Source organism: Entelurus aequoreus, linkage group LG12, assembly GCF_033978785.1.
Source record: "Entelurus aequoreus isolate RoL-2023_Sb linkage group LG12, RoL_Eaeq_v1.1, whole genome shotgun sequence".
Taxonomy (NCBI): Eukaryota; Metazoa; Chordata; class Actinopteri; order Syngnathiformes; family Syngnathidae; genus Entelurus; species Entelurus aequoreus.
This window is the reverse complement of record NC_084742.1, coordinates 66,524,640-66,551,082: the sequence shown is the minus strand read 5'-3', so window position 1 is coordinate 66,551,082 and position 26,443 is coordinate 66,524,640. Positions and strand designations below refer to the sequence as shown.

Sequence of the window (26,443 nt, the reverse complement as noted above, 5' to 3'; positions counted from 1 at the left end):
TTATGTACTGTACTTCAGTTACCTAAAGCAGTCTTTTTCAACCACTGTGCCGCGGCACACTAGTGTGCCGTGAGATACAGTCTGGTGTGCCATGGGAGATTATCTAATTTCACCTATTTGGGTTAAAATATTTTTTGCAAACCAGTAATTATAGTCTGCAAATGATGTGTTGTTGTTGAGTGTCTGTGCTGTCTGGAGCTGGGCAGAGTAACCATGTTATACTCTTCCATATCAGTAGGTGGCAGTCGGTAGCTAATTGCTTTGTAGATGTGGGAAACACCGGGAGGCAGTGTGCAGGTAAAAAGGTGTCTAATGCTTAAACCAAAAATAAACAAAAGGTGAGTGCCCCTAAGACAAGGCATTGAAGCTTAGGGAAAGCTATGCAGAACAAAACTAAAACTGAACTGGCTACAAAGTAAACAAAAACAGAATCCTGGACGACAGCAAAGACTTACTGTGGAGCAAAGACGGCGTACACAATGTACATCCGAACATGACATGACAATCAACAATGTCCCCACAAAGAAGTTAAGTTAAAATACCAATGATTGTCACACACACACTAGGTGTGGCGAAATTTGTCCTCTGCATTTGACCCATCCCCTTGTTCACCCCCTGGGAGGTGAGGGGAGCAGTTGGCAGCTGTGGTGCCGCACCTGGGAATCATTTTTGGTGATATAACCCCCAATTCCAACCCTTGATGCTGAGTGCCAAGCAGGGAGGTAACGGGTCCCATTTTTTTTTATAGTCTTTGGTATGACTCGGCCGGGGTTTGAACTCACAACCTACCCATCTCAGGGCGGACACTCTAGAAAGAAGGATAAAAACAACTGAAATAGTCTTGATTGCTAAAACAAAGTAGATGCGGGAAACATCGCTCTAAGGAAGACATGAAACTGCTACAGGAAAATACCAAAAAAAGAGAAAAAGCCACCAAAATAGGAGTGCAAGACAAGAAGTAAAACACTACACAGGAAAACTGCAAAAAACTCAAAATAAGTCAGGGTGTGATGTGACAGGTGGTGACAGTACACCTACTTTGAGACAAGAGCTATAGTGATGCATGCTTGGTTATGCTTTAAAGTCATATCCAACAACGACTTTTTACTGTCAACTGAGTTTCGTTTTTTAATGATTTCTGCTGGTGGTGTGCCTCTGCATTTTTTCAACGCAAAAAATGTGCCTTGGCTCAAAAAAGGTTGAAAAACACTGACCTAAAGGTTTCATTGTACTATCCCTGGCAAATAAATAAATAAAATAAATAAATAAAAAGAAGCGTGAAAGCCAACCTTTTGTATAAGTGCTGAGAAAACACCGCTTAGAGACACTATTCTATCGTTTGGCAACACTTTGAACACCATTTTCTTCACTTATTTCAGCAGGAGGGCAAAGTCTGGCCCGGGGGCCATTTTCTGAACGTGCATCTTTTTTTTATGGCACATTGTAGGAGTAAAATAAACAAAACCAAAAAACAGCAAAACTTGAAAAATAAAGCCAAAAGACATAACATAATGGAGAAAAGGCTGGAATGCTAGTAACAAATGACGTCACGCTAGCGAAAGAATATTAAGAAGAATATTGTTTGCTTTATATACTCGAAGGCTCAATGCCTCTCCTGTTATTTTTTGAAGGTTAAATAGTTATTCATGATTATATTTATAAGCACAGTATTTATTGTTGTAATATACTAGAAGAGGGAGGTAATAGATAGTTGCCTATTCTGCGTTAGGAATGTGTACTGGTACTGTTTGGTACCGGTTCCAAGGAGCCAGTTGAGATTCTGGACTAATGATACATCTATTGGTATTTGTTTTATCCAGCTGACCGTCATCTACTGCTGGACAATTGTGGCAAAAACAACAACCGCGATTATTTTGAATGATATTGTAATCACGATTATTCAGTCATTTGAAAAGTATTTGTCGTACCACCAAAACTCAACTTTAAGTGTAGTTTAAAAACAACAACAATATAGTACAAGTAAAATAATAGCAATAACAATACATTTAAATAACCACTGAGTTGAGTTTGAGTTTATTCGGAACATGCAATGCATGTATACAACATGATACATCACACATGGATGCATACAACATGATACATCACACATGCATGCATACAACATGATACATCACACATGCATGCATACAACATGATACATCACACATGCATGCATACAACATGATACATCACACATGCATGCATACAACATGATACATCACACGTGCATGCATACAACATGATGCATCACACATGCATGCATACAACATGATGCATCACACATGCATGCATACAACATGATACATCACATATGCATGCATACAACATGATGCATCACACATGCATGCATACAACATGATACATCACACGTGCATGCATACAACATGATACATCACACGTGCATGCATACAACATGATACATCACACGTGCATGCATACAACATGATACATCACACATGCATGCATACAACATGATACATCACACGTGCATGCATATAACATGATACATCACACATGCATGCATACAACATGATACATCACACGTGCATGCATACAACATGATGCATCACACATGCATGCATACAACATGATACATCACACGTGCATGCATACAACATGATGCATCACACATGCATGCATACAACATGATACGTCACACATGCATGCATACAACATGATACATCACACATGCATGCATACAACATGATACATCATACATGCATGCATACAACATGATGCATCACACATGCATGCATACAACATGATACATCACACATGCATGCATACAACATGATACATCACACATGCATGCATACAACATGATACATCACACATGCATGTATACAACATGATACATCACACGTGCATGCATGAATACAATATGATACATCACACATGCATGCATACAACATGATGCATACAAAGCAGTTGCTAACACTTTTGTTCACTTTGTTCAATTTCTTACAAATGTATGGAAACATTTTAAAAACGGTAATGTACGGCTTACTTTTTGAGTCTGAAGAAGCTGGTGGCTCGGTTTGTAGGAAGAACTGGATTGCACGGATCCGCACTCATTCCTCTGGTGTAACACTCTACAGCGTCGTCGTATTTACCCTCTTTGAAAAACGTGTTACCCTAGCAACAAAGAAGTGGTTTATTAATGTTGTTATATTGCACGACATCGTATGGAAAAATTACCTTTTCCTTCTCTGCTAAAGCTCTCTCCTGATCACACGTGACATCCTCAGCGTCTGATTGGTTCTCCTCCTTGTCCACCTCTGCCAGAGCCTTGTCCTGGCGTGCAGAGAACACATGTTACTTCTGTACTCACCTGCTCTTTAACTGTGTGAATACTCCAAAACCTTCACTCATATGCTTTTATACACCAAAATTCATTTATTTATTCTATTTATTATTATTATTCTGCAGATTTTGGCGCATTCTGCTTTCCACATTTTTCACCTGATTCAAAGCGTTCCGACTTCAAACTGTTCACCCTATTTGGGAATCGCATGTTTTCCCTTGACAAATTCCAAAAATTCCCAGATTTCCCAGAATTCCAGGTTTTCCGGGACATTTTTCCCATTCAAAATGAATTGGCCATTTTTCAAACTTTCACCATTTGCATTTTTCAACCTATTCAACACATGCCACCATTCTGGAAGTTCCAACTTTCCTTTTTCCCAGTTCAAAAAAATTCCAGGATTTCCCAGAATTCCTGCTTTTCCAAAGCCCTATTTCCACCCTTTTTTTTCGGGCGACTACTCATTCCACATTTTTCAACGCATTTCACCCGTTCCACCGTCAAAACGAAGTTGTTTTTTGAAAATGGTTAACAACTTAAATGGTCTAAATGAGTTTAAATAGCCGGTGGTGAAATTTTTCAAATCGGTCGAGAAATGTTGAAGTAGTAACATGTTGAATTGAGAAATGGTATTATAGGAATTCCTGGAATTTCAGGAAAACCAGGAATTTTTCCAGTTAAAAAAACAGCTTACCGGTAGTTTTGACGGTGGAACGGGTGAAATGCGTTGAAAAATGTGGAATGAGTAGTCAACAGAAAAAAAGATGGGAATAGGGCTTTGGAAAAGCAGGAATTCTGGAAAATCCTGGAATTGTTTTGAACTGGGAAAAAGGGAAGTTTCAATTTCCAGAATGGTGGCATGTGTTGAAGGTGGAATGGTTTGAATAGGTTGGAAAATGTGGGAATTGTGCAACTTGGAAAAATGTCCCATTCATTTCAATGGGAACCTCCTGGAAAATTGGGAATTATGGGAAAAGCAGAATTTTTTAAAAATGATTAGGAGCATGAATGTCCTAAATGAGCTGAATTTAGGACAGTGCAGTAGTAAATGGTATTAAGGAATTTCAGGAAAATTGGGAATATTTTTGAAAATGGTTAAAAACTTGAATGGTCTAAATGAGTTGAAATAGTCGGTCTTGAAATTTTTCAAATTGGTTGAGAAATGTTGAAGTAGTAACATGTTGAATTGAGAAATGCTACTACGGAATTCCTGGAAAACCGGGAATTTTTCCAGTTCAAAAAAGTACTTTGTTTTGACGGTGGAACGGGTGAAATGCGTTGAAAAATGTGGAAGGAGTAGTCACCAGACAAAAAAGGTGGAAATATGGCTTTGGAAAAGCAGGAATTCTGGAAAATCCTGGAATTTTTTTTTGAAATGGGGAAAAAGGGAAGTTTGAATTTCCAGAATGGTGGAATGTGTTGAATAGGTTGAAAAATTCCTGGTTTTCCCGAAATTCCGTAATACCATTTCTCAATTCAACATGTTACTACTTCAACATTTCTCGACCGATTTGAAAAATATCAACACCGACTATTTCAACTCATTTAGAACGTTCAAGTTTTTAACTATTTTCAAAAAAATTCCAGATTTTCCTTAAAATCCCTAACACCATTTACTACTTCAACATTTCTTGCCCGATTTAAACAATTCTAATACCAACCAATTCAGCTCATTTAAGACATTCATGCTCCTAATCATTTTCAAAAAATTCCGCTTTTCCCATAATTCCCAAATTTCCAGGAGGTTCCCATTGAAATGAATGGGACATTTTTCCAAGTTGCAAAATCCCCACATTTTTCAACCTATTCAAACCATTCCAACACCAACACATTCCACTCATCCTGGACATTCAAACTAACACTTTCCCAAGTTCCAAAACGAATTCTGGTTTTCCTGGAAATTTAAACTCTTCAACAGTCAAACTATTCCAACATTCAAACCATTTCAGCGTTTAAACGATCTCAACATTTAAACTAGGGATGTCCGATAATGGCTTTTTGCCGATATCCGATATTCCGATATTGTCCAACTCTTTAATTACGGATACCGATATCAATCGATACCGATATCAACCGATATATACAGTCGTGGAATTAACACATTATTATGCCTAATTTGGACAACCAGGTATGGTGAAGATAAGGTACTTTAAAAAAAAAAAAAATAAAATAAAAGAAGATAAATAAATTAAAAACATTTTCTTGAATAAAAAAGAAAGTAAAACAATATAAAAACAGTTACATTGAAACTAGTAATTAATGAAAACTAGTAAAATTAACTGTTAAAGGTTAGTACTATTAGTGGACCAGCAGCACGCACAATCATGTGTGCTTACGGACTGTATCCCTTGCAGACTGTATTGATATATATTGATATATAATGTAGGAACCAGAATATTAATAACAGAAAGAAACAACCCTTTTGTGTGAATGAGTGTCAATGAGTGTAAAAAAAAACAAAAACAAAAAAAAACGATACCGATAATAAAAAAAACGATAATTTCCTATATTACATTTTAACGCATTTATCGGCCGATAATATCGGCAGGCCGATATTATCGGACATCTCTAATTTAAACCATTTCTACATTCATACTACATTCTGTCAGCTTTTCACTTCAACTTCAGCATTGGAGCATTCACACGCAATTCCTTCAGGAATTGCCTCTTCTAGTTCATAGATGAGCTACCACGTCAAACTTTTCCCACGATTGGTAATCATGCGCTTTTATCCTCATCGGCGCTTTGGTTGTCTCTTCGGCCTTGGGGTCACCATTTGCCATCTTCATCCTCTTCTTCACCCTCATTTTTGCTTTGTAGTCCTTGTTGCGCACGGGTGGGAGGTTTGACTTTAAAAGCAAGACAAAATGCTCTTAATACTCAAGTGATAACCGTCTTAACGTGCAAATCTAGGGCAAGTACGAACCTGGTCGTCCCCCAGCTCCCTTCTCTTCAACTGCTCGTCTTTTGTCTTCATGTCCGTCTCCCATGTCTCCAGATCCTTCATGAAGCTGTGCAGGTCTTCTGCATTCTGACGCATCTGGAGTTGCAAACCAAGTGCTTTGTCCCCACCAGACATGGCTTTTCCCTGCGGTGGGGTAGGAGGACACACTTCAATGTTTACTTTCGCTTTGAAAGCTACGGTCTTGAACTGGATAAGAAGCTACTTAAAGGCCTACTGAAATTAATTTTTTAAATTTAAACGGGGATAGCAGATCCATTCTATGTGTCATACTTGATCATTTTGCGATATTGCCATATTTTTGCTGAAAGGATTTAATATAGAACGACGATAAAGTTCGCAACTTTTGGTCGATAAATAAAAAAACCTTGCCTATACCGGAAGTAGCGTGACGACACAGGAGGTAGGATTCCTCACAATTCCCCGTTGTTTACAATGGAGCGAGAGAGTTTCGGACCGAGAAAGCGACGATTACCCTATTAATTTGAGCGAGGATGAAAGATTCGTGGATGAGTAACGTTACAGTGAAGAACTAGAGAGGCAGTGCAGGGTGTATCTTTTTTCGCTCTGACCGTAACTTAGGTACAAGGTCTCATTGGATTCCACACACTCTCCTGTTTCTATTGTGGATCACGGATTTGTATTTCAAACCACCTCGGATACTATATCCTCTTGAAAATGAGAGTCGAGAACGCGAAATGGACATTCACAGTGACTTTTATCTCCACGACAATACATCAGCGAAGCTCTTTAGCTACTGGGCTAACGTGATAGCATCTGGTTCAAATGCAGATAGAAACAAAATAAATAAATCCCTGACTGGAAGGATAGACAGAAGATCAACAATACTATTAAACCATGAACATGTAACTACACGGATAATAATTCTCAGCCTGGCAAAGCTTAACAATGCTTTTGCTAACGACGCTGAAGCTAACTTAGCAACCGGACCTCACAGAGCTATGATAAAAACATTAGCGCTCCACCTACGCCAGCCAGCCCTCATCTGCTCATCAACACCCGTGCTCACCTGCGTTCCAGCGATCGACGGCGCGACGAAGGACTTCACCCGATCATCTGTTCGGTTGGCAGCTAGCATCAGCTAGGTGTCTGCTATTCAAGTGAGTAGTCCTTGTTGTGTTGCTACAGCCAGCCGCTAATACACAGATCCCACCTACAACTTTCTTCTTTGCAATCTCCATTGTTCATTAAACAAATTTCAAAAGATTCACCAACACAGATGTCCAGAATGCTGTGTAATTGTTCGATGAAAACAGAGCTTTTTGTATGGTGACACATTGGGTACGAATACTTCCGTTGCCGTCGTGACGTCACGCGCATACGTCATATCCAAAGGAGTTTTTCAACCGGAAGTTTAGCTGGAAATTTAATATGTCACTTTATAAGTTAACCCGGCCGTATTGGCATGTGTTGCAATGTTAAGGTTTCATCATTGATATATAAACTATCAGACTGCGTGGTCGCTATTAGTGGCTTTCAGTAGGCCTTTAACCAACAGGAAGCAATACGTGAAGATAGGCGAACACACTTCCACAGAGCTAAAAAATACCTTGTGTCGTACCTCAGAGATCAAAATTGTTCAATCTCTATATAAATGACAATTGTAAAGTTACAAAGGACTTAAAGTTAGTATTATTTGCATATTATACAAGGCTGTGTTGTTCAGGAGAGAACACACAGAAAATAATACAAATAATAACAAATTAAAAAGATGGTTTGACAAAAACAGACTATCTTTGAATCTCAGTAAGACTACAATAATGCTATTTGGTAACAGTAGAAGAGAAAGTCAAACACAAATTGTCAGAATAATTGTATCTAAGTTATCACAAAACTTTGTGTTGCCATGAGTTCCCGGCGAGAGGACAAAAGCTGTCTTTGATCCTACCAAGCAAAAAGCTTGTAAACTCCACTGGGTAGGATGGGAAGCGACATGAAGGTGTCGGTTTCTTTGATGTATTGTAATCCACAGGAAGATTTTGTCTTGACCCGAGATCTACAAAGCGGAGAGGAAGCAGGGCCTGACCCCCCCTCCAGGCACCTTTTTCTTTGAACTGTTTTGTGACCAAAGGCAGTGGCTGTTTACGACCCCCTTCCTTTAGAAACAGATGTTGCCATGTAATCAGGGAAAGTCCAAAAAAAAGAGGAGGCGTACAATCTTTCGTCAGAGCGTGGTGGGACACTGACCAAGAGTACAGCCCAGATGTTTCTCCTCAATTGAGCTAAATTGAATTCTGTCTCTGTTTAATTCCTTGCTTCTTTGTCTGTTTAATAGATGCCATCAGTGTTTGAACCTGACACAAATACAAATAGACGGAGTAAATATTGAAAGGGTAAAAGAAAACACATTTTTGGGTGTAATAATAGATGATAAAATGAATTGGAAATCTCATGTAAAGTAGCAAGAAACACGTCAATGATGAATAAAGCAAAACATATTCTAGACCAAAAATCACTTCATATTCTCTACTGCTCACTAGTGTTACATATCTGAGTTATTGTGCAGAAATGCGGGGAAACAACTACAAATGTGCGCTTCATTCACTAGCTGTGTTGCAAAAAACATCAATTATAATAATACATAATGTTTGATATAGATGTTTGTTAGTGTTGGGGTGCCCACTTACTCAACTTATGCAACCTTATGTATAAGTTTATGTGTAGGGCATCTGAGTCTGAAAATGACATAATCACTGTGATAACGAACACTGGCTGCAGTTCTGTTAGGTACTCATCTGGACTGTGGAAGCATTGGCACACATGTTTGTATGTCAGAAACTGACATTTGGGCTTTATGTTTGATTGTTTTGTTTTTAATGTTTTATTTTTAATGTTTTGTATTGTGCTTATATATGTGTAATGGATCTTAAGGTCTGCAATAAAGATTGATGATGATGATAGAGAACATACAAACCCTTTATTTATTAACTCACAATTATTGAAATTCAACGATTTGGTGCATTTTTAAACATCTAAAATTATGTATAAAGCAAACTATAACCTTCTTACAACAATTATTATCAACAAAAGAGGAGCAATATAACCTTAGAGAAAATCTTATTAAAAACATTTGTACGCTCGTACAGCACTTAAAACCTTTAGTACATCGGTATGTGGAATTAAATTATGGAATAGATTAGGTAAAGAAATGAAACAAAGCAGCAATAGGATTCACTTTAAGAGACTGTTCAAACTACAAGTGTTCACAAAGTACACAGAACAAGAATTGTGATGAACATTTTTAACCCTTTTTTTATTTAGACAAAGATTATTTATGTATTTAATATTTGTATGCTTATTATGGTATATTTGTTAGTTATTTATTCACTGTTCTGTTACAGAGACGAAGGAAATGGGATAACATTGCTATGGTATGAAAAGGGGTAGGATTAAATTGATTGATTTAAACTTTTATTAGTAGATTGCACAGTACAGTACATATTCCGTACAATTGACCACTAAATGGTAACACCCCAATAAGTTTTTCAACTTGTTTAAGTCGGGGTCCACTTAAATTGATTCATGATACAGATATATACTATAAGCTCTGCTTCTTCCTACTCCTTTTCGGACGTGCTGTAATGAAACAACTGTACATGTGTGATGCATGACATTGTGTCGTATGCATGTTCCACATAAACCGAAACTGAAGCTTTTCCACAGAATCACGCTTAAAAAATAGCCAATGAATTCGATTAACTACAGCTATACACAGTACCTTTTACTGAAATCGAGGCCGTCTCTGTCCCGCTGAGGATTAAATTTCAAATTGAGTTGAAATTATGTTTACTTCAGAAATGTATCAAATTGTAGCTTTTCATGCGCTAATGTTGTTGTTGTGCAGCAGCCATGACAGCAGTCTCCCTGCACGCATGCGCAGGGGGATGACTTCTTCTATTAACATCCACCAATGTCGTGGTGCACCAGCGCTCCCTCTGTTGAGTCTGGGTAATTACATGCCCTACCGTCTATGTTTTGCTTCCGTGCCTACTTTGGTGCTGTCCCAATCCATTACTAACGTTGCGCACTCACCGGAAAGAATTATCGCAATATTTATCTGCTTCTTCTTCTGTTTTCCTTTTTAACCGTGAACTGCAACCACTGCGTTTAGTCCGTTACTGAGCCAAAAACGGCGGTTATTAGCGCACCAGCACCTACGCGCATGCGCGGAATGTGGGGCAGGACGGAAGTTACCAAATAAAGCTTAGACATCTTCTAAGGGTACGCAGCATGGACCGCTACTGCCTACTGGCGGTGACGAGACGCGGGGCCGCCATCTTGGAGTGGTGATCCGCTCCACTCAGTGCAATTCATTTGGCAGGAGCAATGAACTGTCAGCGCATTTAATTCATTTTACCTCACTGAATACCACTGATTTTCACGCGCTTTTTTGTCAGACGTGTAGCTATGATAAAGGACACATGATTTATTATTCATAGTTTGCTCAACAGTAATAGAATATTCTTATATGCTATAAGTGACCAGACGTCCGAGATCAAAACTGGGAATGTAATCCCAGAGAAGGGGGGAAAAAACGCTCACCTATTTTTAAGTTAAATAAACAATATGATTAGGTTATATATACATGAGTTTATCCTACATAAACAATGTATGAATACATTAGATATCTATATATCTTATAGACTGTATCTCTGTTGCTGCATCAGCAGAGAGTTTATTCTGTCTTGACACTTTGTATTGATATTTTGTATTACATTCTTCCCTTAAATGATCATGTTTACAGTGATTGTTTTATATGTATTTTTTAATGTATTTTTTATGTACAGTATGTCCATTTGGATACAAGCGTCTGCCAAATATTTAAACATAAACATTTATAAACACCTGAAAGTCTTTATATCAGCTAAAACCACCAATCTGTTTCACTGGATTCAGAATAAAACCAAATTCTGTCTTACCCAACAATGTTAGTATTTGAATATTGTTACTTGAAGACTTAGTCCTGGTTACAATTATACTGTTAAGAAAGTATTGTCTTATACTTTGCCTGAAATGAGAATGCATCATAATCAGTGGCGGCTGGTGAATTGTGTTTTAGGTGGGGCTGAAAGTTTGTAAACCAAACCCCTGCAGGGGGTCATCCTCCCCCAGAGGATTTCTTTGTGATTTTCACATACAAATGAAGCATTCTGGTGCATTCTGACAAAAATAATGAAGACAAAATAAAACATTTCATAAGTTTGCAGATAACTATTTACAATATGCACACTGAAGGCATGATGCCATGCACCATAGGTTTGCAGATAACTATATACAATATAGTTATATACGTATATACATACACTACCGTTCAAAAGTTTGGGGTCACATTGAAATGTCCTTATTTTTGAAGGAAAAGCACTGTACTTTTTAATGAAGATAACTTTAAACTAGTCTTAACTTTAAAGAAATACACTCTATACATTTTTAATGTGGTAAATGACTATTCTAGCTGCAAATGTCTGGTTTTTGGTGCAATATCTACATAGGTGTATAGAGGCCCATTTCCAGGAACTATCACTCCAGTGTTCTAATGGTACAATGTGTTTGCTCATTGGCTCAGAAGGCTAATTGATGATTAGAAAACCCTTGTGCAATCATGTTCACACATCTGAAAACACTTTAGCTCGTTACAGAAGCTACAAAACTGACCTTCCTTTGAGCAGATTGAGTTTCTGGAGCATCACATTTGTGGGGTCAATTAAACGCTCAAAATGGCCAGAAAAAGAGAACTTTCATCTGAAACTCGACAGTCTATTCTTGTTCTTAGAAATGAAGGCTATTCCACAAAATTGTTTGGGTGACCCCAAACTTTTGAACGGTAGTGTATATATACATATATACAATATAGTTATATACCCCCGTTGGCTTTTACAATCTTTATCTTCATCATTTATTTCAACTTTATGTTATTCGAGTATGATATTTTTAAATGTAATTAATTTAATTGACAAGCAATTCTATTATGGTCATACTCTTGTTTGCTAGCGGCTAGGATTTCAGTACTATTGAAGATCTTTGCTCCTTCTCAACTCTGTGGTGATATTCTTTTCACAAAATACAACCAATAGTACGTTAATGTTAAATCTTACTTGTGAAAAGTAATCCCCCGATTCCTAATTTCAACAGTCCGCTCATTTGAGCAGGAAAACGTTGAACACCATCTTTGTTTTCTACCTGTCAACTGTCAGTTTAGCATCTTTGTTTTCTACCTGTCAACTGTCAGTTTAGCGTCTTTGTTTTCTACCTGTCAACTGTCAGTTTAGCATCTTTGTTTTCTACCTGTCAACTGTCAGTTTATCATCTTTGTTTTCTACCTGTCATCTGTCAGTTTATCATTTTTGTTTTCTACCTGTCAACTGTCAGTTTAGCATCTTTGTTTTCTACCTGTCAACTGTCAGTTTAGCATCTTTGATTTCTACCTGTCAACTGTCAGTTTAGCATCTTTGTTTTCTACCTGTCAACTGTCAGTTTAGCATCTTTGTTTTCTACCAGTCAACTGTCAGTTTAGCATCTTTGTTTTCTACCTGTCAACTGTCAGTTTAGCATCTTTGTTTTCTACCTGTCAACTGTCAGTTTAGCATCTTTGTTTTCTACCTGTCAACTGTCAGTTTAGGCTGCTCGCCGGCTCCTCATCACCACTTCAAGATGGCGGCCCAATTTCTCGCGTCACAGCAGCCAATGCTGCGTCTACTTATAACATGTGTATGGCGTGACAGTTCCACCTTGGTCCACACTCCATGTCAGTAAATGGCGCTACCGCACACCAGAAGGTTGCTTGTCAACCGCCTTAAACCAAAGAAGAAGAAGTATCACGTGACATAGAGGAACAGCATTGACCTCTTTTGCTAGCTAGCATGCTATCCTAGCTGACGCGATCCTAGCCGGGGGACAAAGTTTCATTCCAATATTTCCAAATATTCAACAACACTTCAACAATGGGCCAGGCCAAAGAAGAGAAAGACTATGGATACGACTTATTTCCAGAGAGGGAGGCTAAGAATGTAAAACAAAGATCTGTATCGAATCTGTTCACCTTTTACAATAAGTGTCAGTTCATGTTGAATAACACTGTGAACCATAGTGAGTATACTTTATTTATTTATTTATTTATTTATTTATTTACCATAAGTGTCATCTCATGTTGAAGTACACTGTGAACCATAGTGAGTATACTTCATTTATTTATTTACCATAAGTGTCATCTCATGTTGAAGTACACTGTGAACCATAGTGAGTATACTTCATTTGTTTATTTATTTACCATAAGTGTCATCTCATGTTGAAGTACACCGTGAACCATATTGAGTATACTTCATTTATTTATTTATTTATTTACCATAAGTGTCATCTCATGTTGAAGTACACTGTGAACCATAGTGAGTATACTTCATTTATTTATTTATTTATTTACCATAAGTGTCATCTCATGTTGAAGTACACTGTGAACCATAGTGAGTATACTTCATTTATTTATTTATTTATTTACTTACCATAAGTGTCATCTCATGTTGAAGTACACTGTGAACCATAGTGAGTATACTTCATTTATTTATTTATTTACCATAAGTGTCATCTCATGTTGAAGTACACTGTGAACCATAGTGAGTATACTTCATTTATTTATTTATTTATTTACCAAAAGTGTCGTCTCATGTTGAAATATACTGTGGAAACTAGTAAGTATACTTCATTTATTTATTTACCACAAGTGTCATCTCATGTTGAAGTATACTGTAGGAACTAGTAAGTATACTTATTTTATTTATGTATTTATTTACCACAAGTGTCATCTCATGTTGAAGTACACTGTGGAAACTAGTAAGTATACTTCATTTATGTATTTACCACAAGTGCCATCTCATGTTGAAGTACACTGTGGAAACTAGTAAGTATACTTCATTTATTTATTTACCACAAGTGTCATCTTATGTTGAAGTACACTCTGGAAACTTGTAAGTATACTTCATTTATGCATTTATTTACCACAAGTGTCATCTTATGTTGAAGTACACTCTAGAAACTAGTAAGTATACTTCATTTATTTATTTACCACAAGTGTCATCTCATGTTGAAGTACACTGTGGAAACTAGTAAGTATACTTCATTTATGTATTCATTTACCACAAGTGTCATCTTATGTTGAAGTACATTCAATAAACTAGTAAGTATACTTCATTTATTTATTTACCACAAGTGTCATCTCATGTTGAAGTACACTGGAAACTAGTAAGTATACTTCATTTATGTATTTATTTACCACAAGTGTCAGCTCATGTTGAAGTACACTGTGGAAACTAGTAAGTATACTTCATTTATTTATTTACCACAAGTGTCATCTCACGTTGAAGTACACTGTGGAAACTAGTAAGTATACTTCATTTATTTATTTACCACAAGTGTTATCTCACGTTGAAGTACTCTGTGGAACGCCTCGGGATACCCGGGAGGAGCTGGACAAAGTGGCTGGGGAGAGGGAAGTCTTGGCTTCCCTGCTTAGGCTGCTGCCCCCGCGACCTGACCTCGGATAAGCGGAAGAAGATGGATGGATGGACTTTTTACTGTCAGCTTCATTTTTGAATGTTTTCTGCTGGTGGTTTGCCTCCGCATTTTTTCAATAAAAAAATTGTGCCTTGGCTCAAAAAATGTTGAAAAACAGTTAGTACATTCACATTGACTCATGAGTTGTTTTCTCCACTCAGGTCCATACGCCAAACTCCTCCTCAGCGCCATGAGCAACTCTGGATGGTATGTATGAATGGATTTTCATTTCTTTCACTACATGACATTGGAAGAAATTGTGAGCTGAGATATGCAATGATGTATGGCGGCGATTAAAGCGAGGCCCAAGTCCATTTGCCACACACCATAGTATTTTTTCATATTGGCCCTTGGCACGTTCTAAGAATACAACATTATGAAGAATGTTTCCTCCTTGCCCGCCACATCATTTTATTGTTGTTTATTGAGGATCCCCATTAGCCGGCGCACAAACGCCAGGCTAGTCTTCCTGGGGTCCTTTTTGAAAGTTTAAAGTCAAATAATAATACACAAATCCAGTTACAAATAAAAGAAAGGAAAAAGGGAAGAAAAAAAAGAAAATTCCCAAAATAATAAAATAACAGTACACAGATACAGTTACAGAACATACACAAATCCAGTTAAAAATAAAAGAAAGGAAAACATTTTAATAATAATATGTATCAATAAAGTACTTTATCTTTTCTTACTGCGTTAATGTAGTCCTCCTTTCTGTTTACATGTAGTGCATACAATTACATATATTTTTATTCAATATTATTGAATAATGTAACAACAATTTTACTATCCTACATTGTATTTTTTTTCTTAAAATAAAAATAAATACTCAAATATCTGCTTGACTTATGTATAAATAATAATGTTGTTCATTGTTATATATTGTGTATATATGATATAAACATACACTAGCGTTCAAAAGTTTGGGGTCACATTGGAATGTCCTTATTTTTGAAGGAAAAGCACTGTACTTTTCAATGAAGATAACGTTAAACTAGTCTTAACTTTAAAGAAATACACTCTATACATTGCTAATGTGGTAAATGACTATTCTAGCTGCAAATGTCTGCTTTTTGGTGCAATATCTACATAGGTGTATAGAGGCCCATTTCCAGCAACTATCACTCCAGTGTTCTAATGGTACTATGTGTTTGCTCATTGGCTCAGAAGGCTAATTGATGATTAGAAAACCCTTGTGCAATCATGTTCACACATCTGAAAACAGTTTAGCTCGTTACAGAAGCTACAAAACTGACCTTCCTTTGAGCAGATTGAGTTTCTGGAGCATCACATTTGTGGGTTCAATTAAACGCTCAAAATGGCCAGAAAAAGAGAACTTTCATCTGAAACTCGACAGTCTATTCTTGTTCTTAGAAATGAAGGCTCAAACACAAAATTGTTTGGGTGACCACAAACTTTTGAACGGTAGTGTATAATATAATATATCAGTATATATCACATACTGTACGTATATTATGTAAATATTACGTGTATATATGTTATATTTTATATTGCTTTTAGTCTATTTTATACCTGCAATGTCCTTTCCATCTTTTCCATCCTTTGTAACTGAGCTAATGTGTGGAACAATTTCCCTTGTGGATCATTAAAGTTTGACTAAGTCTAAGTTAAAGATGTGTATGTATTTAGGTTGCAAAAGTAGTTATACTCTGTAACAATAATGCGCTATTACTTTTATGTTTCCTAATAATGTAACAAATACATTCACATTTATTACAAATTTGTTTAAATTAAAATAATTCTCTGATTGAATTATGATTTCCAAGCAAGTTATCGATAAAATGTTACATTGCAAAAATGACAATCAATTTCACGGTAAGAAATACCAAAAAATGGCTTCTCAGTCGTCAGAATTTGACCGTTATAAAAAACGATGGCGTCGTTTTTCCATTTACAGTAATGCATCACAGAAACAACTATAGTTTATACAATAAAAAACTGATCGTTCAGTGTTAACGGTTTTCTATTTACAGTAACACATCGTAAAAAAACAACAATCATAGATTTTACAATAAAAAAATTGGCTGTTCTGTCGGCAGAAAAAAAAAAGTGGTACCGTTTTGCCATTTACAGTAATACGTCGCAAAAACAACAGCCATAGATTTTACGATAAAATAACGGCCGCTCAGTCACCATCATTTTACTTTAAAAAACTCTAAACACATTTTTTAAAATAGATTTTACGGTGAAAAACATTGGTAACGTTTTTTACATTTACAGTAATATGCTGTAAAAAATAAAAAACACAGCAAATTCTACAATAAAATTCTGGCGACTAAGCTGCCAGTCTACAGATTTTTTTTTTAACGTACAATAAATACAATGAAATGGAATGCATAGGCAGTTGAATAATAATATCACAAGGGGAATCATTGTACATTTATATTTGTATACTTACAAACAGTACATATTAAAAATACACAGATACATTGAGGCACTTCAATGTATTACAATATTTCAAACAAACATGTTTATAAGAGCAAAACATGTTAATAAAGTAGGAGACAATACAATAGGATAAAAATAAATATATTAAATATAAAATACATATTTATAAAAACATTTTAAATTCCTCCAATAAAGATAATAATGTAATGGCTTAATCTAAGACTTGATTAATTAATGGAAATCATCGAACCAAAGTGAAAATCTGGGTTTTAGTCTCAGAAACGTATGTCTAAGAAATTTAGCTTGCAACATAATTTTAACAAGCATTTGTAGGTTACTATCTTTTATAAATATACCAAATGTATTACCTTCTACTGTACATGGAGATATCTTTCAGCTATCCTCTGAATCTCCTCCCAAAATAAATGAACAGTGTCACATTCCATAAATGAATGATTCACATATTCTATAGCATTACACATAAAACAGTTGTCAACCATAATGTTCTTTTTTTGTCTCAAAAATCACCAGTAAGGTATATTCCATCAATAATAAGAAATTGTCTTTCTTTAACTTTGGGAAGAATTGGTTAGTAATATAACTTGTCCTTATTTTTTCCATATTTTTGCTTTTATAAGCTCTTGTAGGATATATTGTCTATGAATTGTGTCCCTCAATGAAAATGACTTTGACACCCCTGGGTTAGGAGGAATAAATGTATTCAAGCGCCACCTAGTGGACAGCTCAGAGCACGTTTATCTCACTCTTTTATCGACATGGCAGTTATAAAGCTCAAATATTTAAATAGAAATATAAAAAAAACATATTTTAGAAATAGTTTAGAAAGTGTTTGGTTGCCTGTGAGTTGGAAAAAAACAACAGAAATGAAAGCTGCGGTGCCCTGACCCACCACCAAACATGTTGGGGCCTCCAAAAGATCAAATGTTTCACCGTACCTCACCCGCCTGCAAAATATGGGGGCTTTTCCTGCACGTTAAGGGCCTCAAACATAATGAAGAAAAAACACAGACATTTTAATAGGACCCTTGCAGTACTCTCCATGGCCTCTGCAGTGCTTGCAATAAAACAAATTACAATAAAATAAGAATACCAATAAAATAAGAAGATCTGAATTTGTGGTGACAAGTTATTAATGTTTCCTGTTTTGTTGCGAACCATCGGAGCTAAGTTTGGCGCCATGCTACACCCACATCTTATGGCGTGGGCAAAATTTGTTCATAATTTATCATCATCTATGTGTAGTATCTGTTATTGTAACTGTGACTCATTTGCTCAAAGTCCCTAGGAGGAGTTGGTTAAAGTGCGACCCCTTTTTGAGACAAAGAATGGCTAAAAACCATCGGCTCAAAGTTTGGTGTCATACCACGCCCACATCTCATGCCGTTGGAAAAATGTGTTCACAATTTATCATCATCTATATGTGTAGTATCTGTAATTGTAACCACCACTCATTTGGTCAAAGTCCCAAGGAGGAGTTTGTTAAAGTACGACCCCTTTTTTTGCCGAAAAATGGCCAAAAACCATCCGAGCAAAGTTTGACGCCATACCACACCCACATCTTATTGCATAGTAATTTTTTCCCCAGCAATTTATCATCATCCATATGTGTAGTATCTGTAATTGTAACCACCACTCATTTGGTCAAAGTCCCTAGGAGGAGTTTGTTAAAGTACGACCCCTTTTTGAGCCGAAAAATGGCCAAAAAACATTTGAGCCAAGTTTGGCGCCATGCCACACCCACATCTTATGGTGTGGGAAAAATATGTTCCTAATTTATCATCATCTATATGTGCAGTATCAGTATTTGTAATCGGGACTCATTTGGTCAAAGTCCCTAGGAGGAGTTTGTTAAAGTACGACCCCTTTTTGAGCCGAAAAATGGCCAAAAAACATTTGAGCCAAGTTTGGCGCCATGCTACACCCACATCTTATGGCATGGGCAAAATTTGTTCATAATTTATCATCATCTATGTGTAGTATCTGTTATTGTAACTGTGACTCATTTGCTCAAAGTCCCTAGGAGGAGTTGGTTAAAGTGCGACCCCTTTTTGAGACAAAGAATGGCTAAAAACCATCGGCTCAAAGTTTGGTGTCATACCACGCCCACATCTCATGCCGTTGGAAAAATGTGTTCACAATTTATCATCATCTATATGTGTAGTATCTGTAATTGTAACCACCAATCATTTGGTCAAAGTCCCTAGGAGGAGTTTGTTAAAGTACGACCCCTTTTTTTGCCGAAAAATGGCCAAAAACCATCCGAGCAAAGTTTGGCGCCATACCACACCCACATCTTATTGCATAGTAATTTTTTCCCCAGCAATTTATCATCATCCATATGTGTAGTATCTGTAATTGTAACCACCACTCATTTGGTCAAAGTCCCTAGGAGGAGTTTGTTAAAGTACGACCCCTTTTTGAGCCGAAAAATGGCCAAAAAACATTTGAGCCAAGTTTGACGCCATGCCACACCCACATCTTATGGTGTGGGAAAAATATGTTCCTAATTTATCATCATCTATATGTGCAGTATCAGTATTTGTAATCGGGACTCATTTGGTCAAAGTCCCTAGGAGGAGTTTGTTAAAGTACGACCCCTTTTATTTTGCCGAAAAATGGCCAAAAACCATCGGAACAAAAGTTTGGCGTCATGCCACACGCACATCTAATAACGTTTTTTGGGGTTTTTTTTTGCAATTTGTCATCACCTATATGTGTAGTATCTGTAATTGTAACCACCACTCATTTGGTCAAAGTCCATACGAGGAGTTTGTTAAAGTACGACCCCTTTTTTTGAAAAGAAAAATGACCAAAAACCATCGGAGCAAAGTTTGGCGCCATGCCACACCCACATCTAATAACGTAAAAATAGTTTTTTTTCAATTTATCATCACTTATATGTGTGTTATCTGTAAATGTAACCGTGACTCGTTTGGTCAAAGTCCTTAGGAGGAGTTTGTTAAAGTACGACCTCTTTTTGAGCCGAAAAATGGCCAAAATCCATCGGAGCAAAGTTTGATCCACATCTAATAACGTGATCTTTTTTTTTGTGCAATTTATCATCGTCTATATGTGTAGTATCTGTAATTGTAACCACCACTCATTTGGTCAAAGTCCCTAGGAGGAGTTCGTTAAAGTACGACCCCTTTTTTTTTGCCGAAAAATGGCCAAAAACCAGCGGAGCAAATTTTGGCGCCATGCCACACCCACATCTTATGGCGTTATTATTTTTTAGCAATTTATCATCACCTATATGTGTAGTATCTGTAATTGTAACCACCACTCATTTGGTCGAAGTCCCTAGGAGGAGTTTGTTAAAGTACGACCCCTTTTTTTTTGCCGAAAAATGGCCAAAAACCATCAGAGCAAAGTTTATCGCCTTTTCTCGCAATTTTTAAACATTTATATGTGCAGTATCAGTATTTGTAACCGGGACTCATTTGGTCGAAGTCCCTAGGAGGAGTTCGTTAAAGTACGACCCCTTTTTTTTTGCCGAAAAATGGCCAAAAACCAGCGGAGCAAATTTTGGCGCCATGCCACACCCACATCTTATGGCGATATTATTTTTTAGCAATTTATCATCACCTATATGTGTAGTATCTGTAATTGTAACCACCAATCATTTGGTCAAAGTCCCTAGGAGGAGTTCGTGAAAGTACGACCCTTTTTTTATTAGCTGAAAAATGACCAAAAACCATCGGAGCAAAGTTTGGCGCCATGCCACGCCCACATCTTATGGCGTAATAATTTTTTTTTTGCTGGAAGGAGGAGCTATTTTTTTTTCTAATTTTAAAGGTGCAGCCAGAGAGGCAATTGTGAAATGTCATTTTCGGGACCCCAAAATATAAAATGTTTCACCATACCTGACACGCCTGCAAAACATGGGCACTTTTCCTGCATGTTAGGGGCCTCAAAAAGGCGTCTAAACGAAGAAAAAACACATCAATTTCAATAGGGCCCTTGTGTGAAGCGCTTTGAGTGTCTAGAAAAGCGCTATATAAATCTAATCCATTATTATTATTATTATTACAGTGCCACTGCTCAGGCCCTAAAAGTATTATGTTATGTTTTATTTAAACATGTACAGGTCTATCTGAAGAAACATTTTTTTGCAAAAATATGCAATTATTTGGCTGTTTGCCAAAAAAACAACAACATGTATTTGTTTTTGCGTATTCAAAGTGTCAATATCACTTAGATTCTGACCATGATTCACCTTGCTGGGGTTTAAAGAACCAGAAGCCATGCTTCTACTTTAAAGACAGCTTTATATTTACTTTACTTTTTGCCAAAAGGTCAAGAATATCAAAATGGCCCTTTCATTTTTTCTGTATGTTGTCCTCAGTGTGAAGTGAAGTGAATTATATTTATATAGCGCTTTTTCTCTAGTGACTTAAAGCGCTTTACATAGTGAAACCCATTATCTAAGTGACATTTAAAGCAGTGTGGGTGGCACTGGGAGCAGGTGGGTAAAGTGTCTTGCCCAAGGACACAACGGCAGTAACTAAGATGGCAGAAGCGGGGATTGAACCTGGAACCCTCAAGTTGCTGGCACGGCCGCTCTACCAACTGAGCTATACCGCCCTTTTCCTCAGTGGAAAAGGTTTGCCATCTATGACATCATAGCGCTTACCAAGCATCCAATCAGATTGCTCCTATAGTCTACCTGTCATGCTAGAATTGCAATTCTACTTTCACTTCCTTCCCGAGCCAAACTGATCTATCCTCTCTTGTGTCGCAGTGAAGTGCTCAAAGACCGCCATTTTTCCTGCGAAGATTGCGATGGGACAGTCAGCGGAGGGTTTGACGCGGCCACGTCCCAAGTGAGAAGAATGACGCCAGGTTGTAGTTACTAAGGGTGTAACGGTACACAAAAATGTCGGTTCAGTACATACCTTGGTTTAGAAGTCACGGTTCGGTTCATTTTTGGTACAGTAAGAAAACAACAAAATATACATTTTTTGGTTATTTATTTACCCCATTTGTAAACAATGGCTTAATCCTTTTAACATTGGGAACACTATAATAATTCTGCCCAAACATAGAAATAGCTGTGAGCCACCACTAGGCTGATCAGTGCAACAGCAGGCAGTCATGAATGATAAGCATAACAATAACAGACATATACCGTATTTTTCGGACTATAAGTCGCAGTTTTTTCCATAGTTTGGCCGGGGGTGCGACTTATACTCAGGAGCGACTTATGTGTGAAATGATTAACACATTAGCGTAAAATTTTAAATGATATTATTGATCTCATTCACGTAAGAGACTAGACGTATAAGATTTCATGGGATTTAGCGATTAGGAGTGACAGATTGTTTGGTAAACGTATAGCATGTTCTATATGTTATAGTTATTTGAATGACTCTTACCATAATATGTTACGTTAACATACCAGGCACCTTCTCAGTTGGTTATTTATGCCTCATATAACGTACACTTATTCAGCCTGTTGTTCACTATTCTTTAGACATTTTAAATTGCCTTTCAAATGTCTATTCTTGCTGTTGGCTTTTATCAAATACATTTCCCCAAAAAAGTGCGACTTATACTCCAGTGCGACTTATATATGTTTTTTACCTTCTTTATTATGCATTTTCGGCCGGTGCGACTTATACTCCGGAGCGATTTATACTCCGAAAAATACGGTACACACAGGGTCCATTGCCAGGGTTAATGTGGTCAACATATATAAAATAAAAACTAAATAAGATAAGGCTCAGAATGGTTTCTTAACAAAACCTTTCTACATATAAAGTGCTTCTTTTGATTGATTGATTGAGACTTTTATTAGTAGATTGCACAGTACAGTACATATTCCGTACAATTGACCACTAAATGGTAACACCCCAGTAAGTTTTTCAACTTGTTTAAGTCGGAGTCCACGTTAATCAACATTAAACTGCCTCAAGTTTAAATAAAATGACAAAACTTTTCTTCTACATACAAAAAGTGCAACATTAAACAGTTTCAAGTCAACTCAGCCTCAGATTAACTTTCCTTTCTCCCCCCCAGCCTTTAACCCTGGTGACTTTCACTCAATCTTCATGTTTTTTGCCAGAAAAATCAGTTTATCCACATTGTGGAGGTAGCAGGTATGGCGAGGTAGTCCCTGGCTAACTTGGCAGTAAGAGGATATATGGGCTCATTGTTCTTCCACCATAGAAGTGGGTCAAAATCTAGTTTAATTTGCAATATGGTCTTAAATCTGCTGCTATAAAAACATTTGTTATTGCTTTAGCCCTGCCTGGCTCGCCGAGGAGAGGCTGCTTGAATGCGGTGGGGAGCTGTTCTTTCGTCTTTCTCTTCGTTGAAGCGATGTTCACTTGGGGGTGGTGCCGCTTCAAAATGGGTTAGCATGTTTGACGTGTTGGCAGAAGCGTATGTAGTAGAATTTCTGACCTTTGAACTATATTTCATGTCTGTCAAGAATGTACACTCATTTAATTTCTCTTCTATTCTGTGCCATTGAATGGACCGGGTGTGGGACAAAGTTGAATATGAAGTCGTGCCAACCTGTCTACAGAATGTTTTGATTGTCTAAGTATGATTAAGGGATTCAAGGATGTTGCAAAACAAACATGTCGAAAACCACAAAACCGTAACGCACAAGGAAAACAGACTGATGCACGAAGACACAGATAAAAATGGCCAGGAGACCAGGACTCGAGAGAGATTGCTTTTTTGTGTGTCCTTCGGAGGACGGCTGTTTGTTTGCAGGGACAAAACAATCCAACTTATGCACTTTTGACTATGAGTAAATCAACTTCTTGTACTAAATTTACTTTTGTTGCTGTTTAAGCTTTGGACAATCCACCACACAAATATTTGGTGGATTGTCCAATGCTTAAGCAGCAACAAAAGTGAATTTAGTACAATGTATTACAATACAATGATGCACTTTTGACTATGAGTAAATAAATTTGTTGTACTAAATTCACTTTTGTTGCTGTTTAAGCTTTGGACAATCCACCACAAAAATATTTGGTGGATTGTCCAAAGCTTAAACAGCAACAAAAGTGAATTTAGCCCAAGTTTATTTACTCATAGTCAAAAGTGCATAAGTTGGATTGTTTTGTCCCTGCAAACAAACAGCCGTCCTCTGGAGGACACACAAAAAAGCAATCTCTCTCGAGTCCTGGTCTCCTGGCCATTTTTATCTGTGTCTTCGTGCGTCAGTCTGTTTTCCTTGTGCGTCACGGTTTTGTGGTTTTCGACATGTTTGTTTTGCAACATCCTTGAATCCCTTAATCATACTTAGACAATCAAAACATTCTGTAGACAGGTTGGCACGACTTCATATTCAACTTTGTCCCACACCCGGTCCATTCAATGGCACAGAATAGAAGAGAAATGAAATGAGCGTACATTCTTGACAGACATGAAATATAGTTCAAAGGTCAGAAATTCTACTACACGTACCCTACTGCTGCTGAACACCGCAAAGCCGAAATGTTCCCAAACGGGAGATCTTAACGAGGCAGGAGGGTCTTCCAGCTCTGGCTTTTACATGTTGTCCTAGCCCGGTCGTTGCTAGCATGCCGTGTGTTGTGCCTCGATGTGCATTGTTTACACAACGTGCGGTGCGCTACTTAATATGTCCGTGTGGAAACTCGTTCGGTACACCTCCGAACCGTACCAAAACCCCCGTACCGAAACGGTTCAATACAAATACACGTACCGTTACACCCTTAGTAGTTACCCATCCCACTCGGCTTCAAATTATTATTTTTTTTTTTTTAAATTTCAGATAGTTTTGTGTCAGAACAACATCCAGAAGCAGTCCCACATGAACCGAGTGGTCACGCACGAGCTCATCCACGCTTTCGACCACTGTCGGGCTCACGTGGACTGGTTCAGCAACTTCAGACATCTAGCATGTTCCGAGGTATAAAAGGACCTGTCTTTTCCAGACTTTTTTCTCGGCTGGTAAATATCCTAATGGATTGGTTGTCCTGGTCTTAGATCCGGGCCGCTAACCTGAGTGGAGACTGCTCCTTCCCCAATGAAATGTCAAGATACCACTTCGGCATGAAGCAGCATCATCAGGTATGCTTTCATTTTAAGCTCCGCCCCCTTTTTCCGCGCTCCCGCTGACCGGGCCTGTCTGTTCTCCGGCCAGGAGTGCGTCCGAAACCGCGCCCTGCGCTCCATCCTGGCCGTGCGGAAGATCAGCCGGGAGGAGGCGGAGAAGATAGTGGTGGAGGTCTTCGACTCGTGTTTCAATGACCACGCCCCCTTCGAGCGCATCCCACACTCCCAGAAGGACGCTAGATTTGCCCACAGAAATTACCAGAACAGAAGTCGATACTACGCAAACATTTAGTGCACAGCTTGTCCTCTGGGACACATTTTGGACATTAATTCTGTACAAGAAGATCATAAGTAGTGAAAGTCAAATATCAGAAGAGTGTTTTTTAAATTTTTGTCCCGTTTGTCCGCTTATTTTCCTTTAAATACAGCTGATTTAAATTCAAGCCAATTAAATCCTTCTTAACATTGAGACGAAGCCAAAGCTTGTTCAAAGTCAATTCCAGCACACTTTAGACCCTCCTTTTAAAGAAGTTTGCAAATGGCCACGTCGGTTACATGTCATTGTTGACATCCTCAATGGACGTCGGCATTCAAAGAATCTTCTAATGAGTCAGACAAAGTCGTGAGGGAATTGGCGTCGTAATCCCTCCTCCATGGCCGCTATCTCAAAGACGCCACGCGCGTCTAATCTGAGACGCAGGATGATCACGTTTTACAAGCTCGGAGAGAGGAAATGACAACAAGCTCCTCAAGAAAAGAAAAAAAGAACATAAGGAGAATGATATTTGGTTGTTCCCGACACACAAGTTGACTAAACAAATCATGCAAAACAACATGATTATTACAGAATCAAATGCAAGATAATAATTGTCATTGAATTATATTTATTGTATTAAAACAATAAATCCCTTGGTGCATACATGTCTTCTTCCTGCAGTACTTGTGTCACACTGTAGATGGCACTGTTGCACCACTTCAAACTGATGATACATTTTATGAAGTCCTATTAGATGAGTGTCTGTGACAATGTACATACAGTATGTTAGTTTTTAGTCAAAAGTAAATATAATGCAGTCTGAAAAAGTAAAACAATGGTAAAAAAAAAACCTGATGATCCCCTGAGAAAAGTGTGTTGCTAATAGAATTACTTT

The 26,443-nt window shown here is 37.6% G+C and overlaps 2 protein-coding genes across 3 annotated transcripts in view; one reads left to right on the top strand and one right to left on the bottom strand.

Moving 5' to 3' along the window:
* Window positions 1-10,190, bottom strand: part of LOC133662931 (RNA polymerase II-associated protein 3-like) — a 23,171-nt gene extending 12,981 nt beyond the window's left edge. Inside the window, exons 1-5 of the mRNA XM_062067141.1 lie at window positions 10,006-10,190; window positions 6,231-6,392; window positions 5,995-6,153; window positions 3,199-3,294; window positions 3,008-3,135 (exon numbers count right to left, since the gene is read on the bottom strand). Of these exons, the coding sequence (XP_061923125.1) occupies window positions 3,008-3,135; window positions 3,199-3,294; window positions 5,995-6,153; window positions 6,231-6,383 (536 nt within the window). The 5' untranslated portion in view covers window positions 6,384-6,392; window positions 10,006-10,190. The remainder of the gene's footprint in view (window positions 1-3,007; window positions 3,136-3,198; window positions 3,295-5,994; window positions 6,154-6,230; window positions 6,393-10,005) is intronic.
* Window positions 10,191-13,059: 2,869 nt separating this feature from the next.
* LOC133662930 (mitochondrial inner membrane protease ATP23 homolog) lies at window positions 13,060-26,201 on the top strand. Of its 2 annotated transcripts, none has more exons than XM_062067139.1 (6): window positions 13,060-13,370; window positions 14,990-15,035; window positions 21,997-22,078; window positions 25,009-25,146; window positions 25,224-25,307; window positions 25,381-26,201. In XM_062067139.1, exons 1-6 carry the CDS (start codon window positions 13,226-13,228, stop codon window positions 25,582-25,584), a joined length of 699 nt encoding a protein of 232 aa, XP_061923123.1. In that variant the 5' UTR covers window positions 13,060-13,225; the 3' UTR covers window positions 25,585-26,201. The 2 variants fall into 2 exon arrangements, with proteins under 2 accessions (XP_061923123.1, XP_061923124.1); XM_062067140.1 differs by lacking the exon at window positions 13,060-13,370 and adding an exon at window positions 13,883-13,891.
* The last annotated feature ends 242 nt before the right edge of the window (window positions 26,202-26,443 follow it).

Coding starts and splice junctions, on each gene's coding strand:
- LOC133662930 (XM_062067139.1), top strand. CDS start 13,226: ATGGGCCAGGCCAAAGAAGAGAAAGACTATGGATACGACTTATTTCCA. Junction 13,371..14,989: donor GAATAACACTGTGAACCATA/GTGAGTATACTT, acceptor TTCTCCACTCAG/GTCCATACGCCAAACTCCTC. Junction 25,147..25,223: donor GACATCTAGCATGTTCCGAG/GTATAAAAGGAC, acceptor TCCTGGTCTTAG/ATCCGGGCCGCTAACCTGAG.